This window comes from Anabrus simplex, chromosome 1 (assembly GCF_040414725.1).
Source record: "Anabrus simplex isolate iqAnaSimp1 chromosome 1, ASM4041472v1, whole genome shotgun sequence".
NCBI lineage: Eukaryota > Metazoa > Arthropoda > Insecta > Orthoptera > Tettigoniidae > Anabrus > Anabrus simplex.
In genome coordinates, this window is record NC_090265.1 from 1,046,418,969 (window position 1) to 1,046,430,019 (window position 11,051).

The window sequence follows — 11,051 nt, forward strand, 5'->3', positions numbered from 1 at the left end:
ACTATGAGCATCTTTTGTAGCTTCATTAAACTCTACATATATTTCTGTGTTGATAATAAATTTGTATTTTGCAGTTTTGTTTTAGAATTGCTGCATCAAACACATTTTTGACAACTGACTTAGGATGCTAGAGGCTTATATGTTGCATCGCAGCCTAATCTGCGGGTCTTAAGCCCCCAGACTCCTTTACCTTGCGCTCCAACATTGGCAAGCCTGCCGAACATCTTGCGACGGCACGCAAACCACAACCCACTGGGTACCAGATGATACCGGATGAATAAGAGGAAGAGAGCTCGACTGAGCTGGACTCCATAGTCAGAGAACACAGTGATACAAACGGGCCACGTAACACTAAAAATCAGACTGTTCAACTTCAATAATGCTTATGTAGGCCCATCAGCCCATGTCGGAACATAACAACCAAGCCAACTGTTTACAGATACTAGTTGAACCACACCAAGAGACAACAACAACATTGAAACAAAAAAGACCTCCTCCAGCTCAAGACTGTTTTAACGATCACTATCTCACAGTTTTTAACTTTGATCATGCTTTTTAAGAAAAAAACCTTTTAACTAACATTTCATTTTGTGTGTCCGATATTTTTAATTCATTATATATGTCTGACCGAGGATGACCCAATGCTGGGTCGAAACGTCTGTGAAGTTTTGTCTTAATTGGATGTAAAATATTACAGTAGCCTATGGTATTGACTATGAGGATATCAAAATAATTAAATAATTCTGTACAATTTTGTAAGAAGTTCAACTGTCAATACAGATCTAACATGAGATTCATAGTCTGTAATGACCCACCTTCCCAAAAACTATCTTAAAGCAATATTCTGACCAAGGGGCTGCTTCCAAAGCACAATCCCAAATCGATGATGCTTGTTGTCTAAAGAGGTCCAAAATCCAGGTCAGCGGTCCCTCATAATTATACTTATCGCTAGGAAAGTAACAACCATGGTTCATGTAGCGGTACGAATCATGAGTAACATAGACTTACGGTGTTCCACACATTGTGGTACTATTCACACGTAACGCGGACCTATGGTGTTTCTTACATTACGGCGCCACTCATAGGCAACGCAAACCCATGGTGTTCCTCACATAGCGGGTAAACACAGACCGATAGTCTCACTCATATAATGGTACTGATCACAGGCAACGCCCAGAACCGTGGTGCTTCTCATAATGGTACTAATCACAGACAACCTAAGACCATGGTGTTCGACATACAGTGGTACTAATCACGGGCACTGCAAAACCCATACTGATTCACCCGCTGTTGCTACTATTCACATAGGCTACCGAATGTGTACCTAATATAGCAGTACTACTCACAAATAAAGGCGACCCATGGTGTTCCTCATGTGATGGTACTAATTACAAGTACCCTCATGGTTTTATTTCAATCATCCCTTGGTCACCTCTTGCGACAGACGGGGGTACTAATTACAAGTACCCTCATGGTTCTATTTCAATCATCCCTTTTTTGCTAGCTGCTTTACGTCGCACCGACACAGATAGGTCTTATGGCGACGATGGGACAGGGAAGGGCTAGGAGTCGGAAGGAAGCGGCCGTGGCCTTAATTAAGGTACAGCCCCAGCATTTGCCTGGTGTGAAAATGGGAAACCACGGAAAACCATCTTCAGGGCTGCCAATAGTGGGATTCGAACCTACTATCTCCCGGATGCAAGCTCACAGCAGCGCGCCTCTACGCGCACGGCCAACTCGCCCGGTCAATCATCCCTTGGTTGCCTCTTGCGACAGACTGGGAATACTGTGGGTGTATTCTTCGTCTGCGTTCCCTACCCACAGGGGATACATAAATGTGAAACCAACTACTTTTTCAAATATATTTCTTTATTCTTCTAGAAACTTGAACTGAAGAGCATGTGCCCCCTTTTGGACCACTTGCAAATGCTAACAGATGTTAAGCTCAACTATCCGGTTTGCCCAAGCAACCCTGTAATGTATTTGAGGTCCTACCTAAGTTATATTGAAAATGTCTAAAGCAATTTCAGTTAATATAATTTAATCATAAGCAACAGAAGAACATGAATGACACAATAAAACGTTCGTGCATGTTTTACGATTTCCATCAACAGTGTCAATGATTTGCAAACATGACTTCAGTTAACATTTTACTTCATGCATTTTACAAAACAGATTAATGAAAATGAAATTTTACTTTCACACTCATATTACAAAGCAATATTAACTATTGAAATGACATATGGCTTTTAGTGCCGCGAGTGTCCGAGGACAAGTTCGGCTCACCATGATGAGGAAGAAATGATGATGAAGAAGACACATACACCCAGCCCCCGTGTCAGCAAAATTAACCAATTATGGTTAAACTTTATGACCCTGCCAGGACCCCTGTGACCAAAGGCCAGCACGCTAACCATTTAGCCATGGAGCCGGACATTAACTATGTTTGTGTCAAATGAAGTGTTTTGGCCTCGAGAGGCTCTTCACAATTGTCTAACCCGGCTATGTTGTCATGTAATCCCACCCACTCAATGCACTGTGCTCCACAGAAAATTTCACTCTTAAATATTACTTGCACCAGGCCAAAATATGTTTAGGCCTACTTCATAAAAACGACTGCAAAGGAAATAGCTACCAAATTAATGGAGGCTATGGATGTATTTACAGAATTAACTCAAATTCTATACTTTTCATTAAAATGCTAAGTTTCAATATACCGGTAAGTGATAATAATAATAATAATAATGGCATGTGGCCTCCAGAAAGGCCTGGTGCAGGTCTCTCAATTTGATACCGTATAGGCGACCTGCCCATCTATGAGGATGGGCCCTACCTACTGTAGGATGATTTTAAGTCAACCCACACACACTCAGCCCCCAAGCCATCGGAATTAACCAATTCAGGTTAAAATCCCTGACCCTGCCAGGAATCAAACCCGGGTCCATTGGACCAAAGGGCAGCATACTAACCATTTAACCACAGAGCCGGACAATGCTAAAAATGGTCACCCCTAAATGCACTTCTGGGATTAATTACAAACAATGCTGATGTATTCTACAAAAGCTTTTACAGCTGCAGATATGAATTAAATATCTTGCTCCTGCTCACCTATGTCAATGAAATCCATGTCAACATATTATAGAATCAACTTGCTCTGTATGAAGACATAAAAAGTGTGGAGAATAGTGCCACATATCCTATTTTATTTGGAATGCCTTTTTAATCTCTAAAACATCCATTTGCACAAATACTCATTTTTTTTTATCTAATACCTCTGTGTTCCAATCTTGTTTGTAGAGGAAACTACATAAAATCACATTTTAATTCAAGGCGTACAAACAAACCTCAAAACTACCCATGTAATATCAGTGACAGATTTTCGGAGAAACCAGAGACAAGGTGAAGTTACAATTGTTGAACGTGTCTTACCCATTGAAAGATGTTCAGAAATCAAATTGAAAAAAAGTCGTCTTACAGCACTCCTAGTCTTCTCCTGACATGACAGAACCTAGGAGGGTGGATGATAGATCAACAGGCTTTAGGATTTAAATACAAAAATTACCCACGAGCATCTGAACTCTTCGTGTGATTAGTGTATCAGAGTAAGATGAAACCCTTACTAGATCACAAGCGAACAAATAATCCCCAAGAACTAATAATAATAATTTCACGTGGTTAGGCCTATTTCTAGCCAAGTGCAGCCCTTGTAAGGCAGACCCTCCGATGAAGGTGGGCGACATCCGCCATGTGTGGGCAACTGTGCATTATTGTGGTGGAGGATAGTGTAGTGTGTGGTGTGTGAGTTACAGGGATGCTGGGGACAGCACAAACACCCAGCCCCTAGGCCATTGGATTTAACTTAAAATCCCCGACCCGACCGGGAATCGAACCCGGGACCTTCTGAACCGAAGGCAAGTACACTGACCATTCAGCCAACGAGTCGGAGAACTGAAAAAGAAGTCTGGAAAAGAATTCCGTTTGAGACCCCGCAGTCACAATCCTCACATCGCTGGGAGCAAGACAACGGATTAATGATAAAAGACTTCACGGACAATGTGAAACAAGTGGATGGTGCTAAATTTCAACAACCGTCAGACGAGTACCAAAAAGCACTGATTTCTTAGGCATCATTAAAACACCAGATAATTAACCCCCACTCGCGGGAAGGTGGGCCTTGAGTAGAAATTGAAAAAGTGTAACCATCAGCTGTCACTTTAGGCGAGGCAACAACAAAATACCTAACTTAAAATCGGTAACGTATGGAAGGAAGCTAAATACGTGCCAGTAGAATACTTGTTCGCTATAGTATATTTTAGTTTCTGGCATAGAAAAAGAACAGAATCTGTAAACAATACCTGCAAGAAAACAATAAAACATTAAATTCCTCCCGACTAAAATTGAGAATAAAGTGGTTATGGACCTAAATCATTGCAAGTGTTTAACAGAACATGAGATAATTATTAAACAACAATAATAATCCATGGATTAAACCAAACATAGTTGTGAATCTACTTCATCGGCTTCTTCATTAAAAAAACAAAAAACAAAAACAAAACAAAGTCCGAAAAATGGCGTCACGCTCCGGGAATTTACTTGGCGTAGATAACCAATATCACCTTACCTTCACAGGGAGGCAAACATCAATTTTTTTAACTAACTGATGAGCGTCTCCTTCTCCTTCAAAAATTGGAACTGAAACTCCTTCTTTAACTAAACACAGTCGACACAACTCCAAAAAGTCAACAGTAAACATATCGACTGCTTCCAACCCCTCCTACTACTTCATCCCAACACCCAACCTCCCAACTTCATCCGCTAGACGCCAAATGCCAACGAACGGGCGAAACGAAGGGAAGCGTTGCAACTTGCGACCAATACAGATCCCTACTCTGAGCGTTAATTTCGTTCCACGACTGTTTCACATTACGTAAGAGAGTTTCATACATGAGTTCCATATAGGCCTGAGTAACCTGAAATGAACTATAAAGAAGAGTAATTGATAGCGATTCATTCTCACAAAACTTGAAGAGAAATATCATAATAAGGTCGAAAAGGAAATTAACCACCGTACGGTAAAATGGTTTTTGGGTCTGGTTTTCCGGAATTTCTGATATGTTTTAGCATACCGGTAAAAATGAAATGAAATGGCGTATGGCTTTAGTGCCGGGTGCAGGTCTTTTCAGTTGACGCTCGTAGGCGACCTGCACGTCGTGATGACGATGAAAGACGACACATACACCCAGTCCCCGTGCCAGCGAAATTAACCAATGATGATTAAAATTCCCGCCCCTGCCGGGAATCGACCCCGGGACCCCTGCGGCCAAAGGCCAGCACGCTAACCATTTAGGCATGGAGCCGGACTAGCATACCGGTATTAAACAGATAAAAAGTAGTTATGTCGATAGATTTAACCCCACCAAAGTTTTGACGTAATTTTAGCACCTAGCTTGGGGTACGATTGCGAAAAATGTTTTCCAGGCTAAAACCAACGGAAAAACGATTTGTCCTGATGTTTGATTAGTTAATAACAATTAAAAATACATATGAAGAATTTAAATGTTCTATCAAAATAGAAGATGGGGTAGTAGTGGGAGAGATATTTTCAAAACTTGTTTCAAACAGGATTGCAAATTATCACAAATATTATTTTATTATTTATTAATAGAATTTTCCAGTCGGAAGGCTTTGAGAAAGGATATTCTCCATGTCTCGAGACTCGATATATTCCGGGTCTGATCTTCACAGACGATGTCCTTCTGCTCACATTAACACCTGTCAAAATGCAAAATAGTATCAGTGGGATAATATATTACTATAACGAGTTGAAACTAAAAATCAAAAGGGGTAACACACTTTCAAAACGTGAACATTGGGGGATGGGTAAGAAAAAATTAGAATTTATTAAAAAACTGAATACTTAGGGACGATTGTAAGCAGCAATGGCAGATGAACAGAACAGATAAAAAGAGCAAAAATGAAGGGAGTAAGTGCTCTGGCTGGTATAAAGATATTGGACAGAAAGATACCGAAAATCGAATATAATGTTCAGAAAAATGTATTTAATTCTGTAGTTAAGGCGAAGTTATTGTATGGAGCAGATATTTGGGGAGTATATGATGGAATTGTAGCATTAGATATAAATATCATTAAATTTACCAAAATAATATTGGGCCTGTCAAGCTCTACTGCAAAGAGTGGAGTGAGAAAGATGCATGAAGTGATGAGTATACGAACGGATATTGTTTAACGATTAATGAAATATTTGTTGAAGCTAAAGATGAGAGGGTAGGGAGTGAAATTCTAAGGATAGTATACTAGCACCAAATGAAACATCAAAATGAGGGTTACTGCGTGGATTGGTTGAAGAAACTACTGGATGGCATTAGTGAAATTGGGAAATAAATGTATCTAGGGATTATAGGGGAGCGTGTAACACGGGGGTCCAAAGATTGGAAGTCATTGAAAGACAAATAATAGGACACTTGTTGAATTCTGTTAAATGGGCAAAAATATGAAAGCAAAGACTGCAATGTTAAGAAAAGGGAAATGAGGGGGATAATTTGGCGGCTGATGGGAGTATAAAAGAACAAAGATATAAGACAAAATGAGGAAAATCGATGCATTTAATGCAAAAAAAATATGTATGGAAGTGGCTCACCTACTAAACAAGAAAGGAAACAAGAAAGATCACAGAAAAAGATATAGATTCGAAAGAGACAGATAAAATTTTGGAACTAGGTAGTGGGATCTGTTCGTTGTCTTCGTCCATCCATATGCAGTAGGTTTATGTATGGTATATTATATTAATCATCAACAATAGTTACGTGTGATTGTAACCATTGCGAGGGGCGGATGTTCTCTCCCCGATAAGTGGTCATCCGTGACTGAGGGGGGGGGGGGGGCTTTCTGTTCGATGTCTTCGGTCATTCATATGTGGTATGAATAGGTTTGGTGTGTTTTAACTAATGACGCCAGTGGCATGTGTTTGTGATGTACGTGATGTGTGGGCGCTCTCACCGACTGTTGGTGGTCATCCGTGACTGAGGGGGAAGGGAATTATATTCATTGATTTCGCCATTCATATGTAGCGTAACAAGGTTGCAAATTATTTTTGTTGTTGTATATGATCAAAACGAACTAACTGCATGTATTATATTATAATAAAAGTAAATTAATACTCTCTCTCCAGTCGATGGTTTTCTACTTTATTCATACATTCATTCATTAAAAGCCCTCACAACAGCGATGTAACGGCACGCTAAGGAGGTCATGGCAATCCAAAGAAACGCGGTGCATGGTCAAACAAAGACAAAATTTCAATATATTTTGCCAAAGGAATAAGTTATTTACTAAATACTTTTCCATTTTAAAGGATATTGAATTATACTGTCGATATAACCGTATTTTAGCAACTCTGTCAAGACAAACAACACACATTTTTTAATTCACGACAGCATTTTACAGTGTTGACTTATTTGAGGTCGAATTGCTGATAAATACAACGGAAATTCACAAATATATTCCATTACAAATAGGCACTGTATAAGCATTAAATGACCTTAAAAGAAAACTAGCACATATCATATTAGCTTAGTCTTATCATCTAGACTGATTAGTATCACCGGTAGTGTTGAGAATATAAATTGCTTTGAATATTCTTTTTGGTTGTGTATCATGATTATTCTTGGATCAGTGAAGATAATTGTTGTCGACCAAGTCTGTAATCCATCATGATTATGTGCTGTTATTGAGTTTACACAGTAAAAATATTGAATGTATGGAGTTAGATCGAGTGTATTACGACATTTTGGTGACCCCAGACGTGATAGATGCTGTGAGTTTATTCCTGCCCTAGAAGAGACGGAATTTGAAGTACACTAGCATTTGGTACCGAGACACTATTTATTTCAAGTCGAGAAGAAATAAATATGGAGAACATGAATAAAGATAGGATACCTGTGAAAAAATGCTTCACAAAGAAAATAAACGACATAAAAGGAATTCTTACAAGAGTTAGGTTTCCCGATTATAATAATGCAAAAGCAAGCAAAGCAAAGTCACCTCCGTACAGGCGATGAAGGCCCTTGGAGGGGTGGAAGGTAAAGGCTTCCACCATTGTTAATCTCGGCACGTGATGGGGTAGAGTGGTTAGCTCTACGCCCCGCCGCCTTTGCCCCCAGGAATTAACCTGGTACTCATTTTTGGTGTAGGCTGAGTGAACCTCAGGGCCATATGAAGTGGAAATCTTGTTTCTTAAATTTTACGACTTCCTGATGTGGATTCGAACCCACGTCCTTCCGGGCGAACCGAGCACGCCTTTACCGCCTCGGCCAGGAAGCCCCTTTATAATAATGCACTTACTTCAAATGTTAGTAGTTTAGAGGCATTCATGTAGGAGCTTGGTGAATTAGACAGCAAAATAATGGATGCACTTTTAGATAGCAGTGATGAAATGACTGTAATTGTATCCGAAAAAGAAACTTCCGAGAACCATAGCAACGAATTTGACGTTATACGGGTACAGGTCAATAACGTTTTGACGCCACGTAGATCAGACAGTTCTTTAATTGGTGCGTGCCATAGTCAGGATAGGAGGAGAACGGAACTTATAAACTTCCTAAGATTGAAATTGCGGAATTTATTGGTGACTTACGGGATTGGTTAATTTTTGGTTGGAATTTCGGAAGATTCACGAAGATGATAGTTTGCATGGTAGTACAAATTTCAGTATTTATTGCAAGTTATGGAAGCAGGAACTGAACATCATGAATTGTGCTTAGTTATTCATAGACGTCAGAAAATTACCCGAAGGCAATTCAAACTCTACAAGAACGGTTTGGAAGAGCGGATATTCTATTACAAGTGTACGTAAGGGAATTACTGAAGATAGTGATTTCAAATGCGACACAACAGGACAAGCTTCCGTTACCCACCTTGTTAATTAAGCTACAGTCACACCTTAGATCCCTCAGTAGTTTGAATCTAGCATCTGCAGACCCAAGTACATGGCTCTTTCCATTAGTCGAATTTAGCCTCTCAGAAGAGGCATAGCGAGCCTGGCAAAGAAGTTCAAATCAAATCAAAATCTCTTTATTTGCAAATGAGGTGTCTACCTCGGTGGCAAATGGTACACTAAAATACATTATTGTCAAGCACTAAATTTTAAATTAACAGGAGATGACGAAAATTTTCCTAGAATACAATATTATACAATTTACACTAATATTTTTTTCTATTAAACACACACATCATCCTTAATAAATTTATATTGTTTACAAAATTCTACGTATAATATCTTACAAACATAGTCAACTCATATACAGTACGGTATGTGAAATTACGTCTAATAATACTATACAACTGGTATAAGATTAAAATTAACATTGAATTTATTTACATATTTATATTTTACCCATTTTGGAACCTAAGTAGCATAACGACCTGCTGCGTCTTAACCAGAGCCCCTTTTGCCATCACTTTTCAGAGTTCCTGAAGGGCCTTCACAGCTACCGTAGCGGTCCCAGGGCCCTCGAAGTCCCCACTGTACTTCACCCCTACAGGCAGTCCCCTACTTGGGCTGTCCAAACTCCTTAGACCAGGGGATGGAATTAATTTAATCACACACATTTATTATTTACAATATCCTGCTCTGGTCGAATGCCCTCTAACATTTAATTTATTATCTCTGTTGTTGTTTATTCTCTTCTTGAATATCTGTACAGATTTTGGAAAAGGATCAAACACTACCCCTGGTAAACTGTTCCACTCCTTCACGCCCTTCCCAATGAAAGAAAATTTACCCCAATCGCTTCTGCTAAAATTCCTTCTAATTTTGTACTTGTGGTCAGTTCTACCAATATAATTATTTTCCAACCGAAGCCTCTCACGGATATTTCCCCAAGTTGTTTCTCGTAACAAGAAGGAGGTACAAATGGAGAAATTGGGTCTCGACTTGAGTGCCTCATGGAATTTCTACGTACTGAAGTCCAAAATGAGCAACGGATACCTTTGGCACAAGCAGGATTTAGTAATTTGCCTTTGAAAATTAAGAATAAGAAGAGGTGACTTTTTACCAAGACGGAGAAGAATCACAATGAAAACATATAGATAGTTCCTTTCCTACCGTTGCTGCACTTAACAACAACAGTCCCTCAGTGTCATGCATTTTTTGTAGTAAATCTGAGGAAAGTGATAAATGGTCTTTTACTAGGAAAATGAGCATAGGAGATCGGAGATGAAAAATGAAAGAAAATGGTCGTTGCTATCTGTATACAAAACCTAACCACTTAGCTAAGACCTGCAAGTTTTCCGTTCACTACTTACTTTGTGGAAATAAGCACATTGCATTACGAGCTGAGAAGAGTGAATCTAAGATCGAGAAGGAAACGCAGCAAACTCGAGTTACATCCGACCTAGTTAACTGTACTTGTACCAATCAAGTTGCCCTTTAAACACAGATAATCAAATTACAAGAGAATGGTAAACAGAGCACATTACGAGCATTCTTAGACAGTGGCTCACTACGAAGTTACCTCCTTCAGAATAAAGATAAAGAGCCGAGGCTAAAACATTGTGCAGAAAAAAATAGTAACACATGTTTTGTTTGGTGGAGATCAAACTTCTAGCATTAAATACAAGAGATATAAAATTAACATAGGAAGTATTGATGGACAATCCAATTGAGAAATAGAGTTGCGGGGTCATCTTAGATTTTGTCAATCTGTTCTACGAATGTCAAGATGTTCAGACTTGCTGCAAGAGTTGAAAATGAAGAGGATATGGATCAGTGACCTGGGTGATGATTTCCCCGAGATTGAGCTCCTCATTTGAATGCATATATACGCAAAGAATCTTACAGAAAATGTAGTTCAGTTGAAGAATAGACTCCTAGCAATGGAAACGAAATTCGCATGGACTTCGGCTGGTGAGAGGCAAGACCAATCTGTTGATGTTAGTCTAAGTAACCTCACAATTTCAATGGCTTTTGACGATATGAGAACAACCCGGAACCCGAGGACTATAGGTATCTATGATCAGGTAGAAGAGAAAAA

General features: G+C 39.4%; 1 protein-coding gene across 7 annotated transcripts in view; it reads right to left on the bottom strand.

The window, feature by feature from the left end:
- The window catches only part of LOC136857937 (zinc finger protein ZFP2), a 585,780-nt gene extending 580,954 nt beyond the window's left edge, over window positions 1-4,826 (bottom strand). For all 7 annotated transcript variants that reach the window (XM_067137039.2, XM_067137041.2, XM_067137040.2 and 4 more), the window contains exon 1: window positions 4,622-4,826. In XM_067137039.2, coding sequence (XP_066993140.2) covers window positions 4,622-4,753 — 132 coding nt within the window. In that variant the 5' untranslated portion in view covers window positions 4,754-4,826. The remainder of the gene's footprint in view (window positions 1-4,621) is intronic.
- Window positions 4,827-11,051: the final 6,225 nt, after the last annotated feature.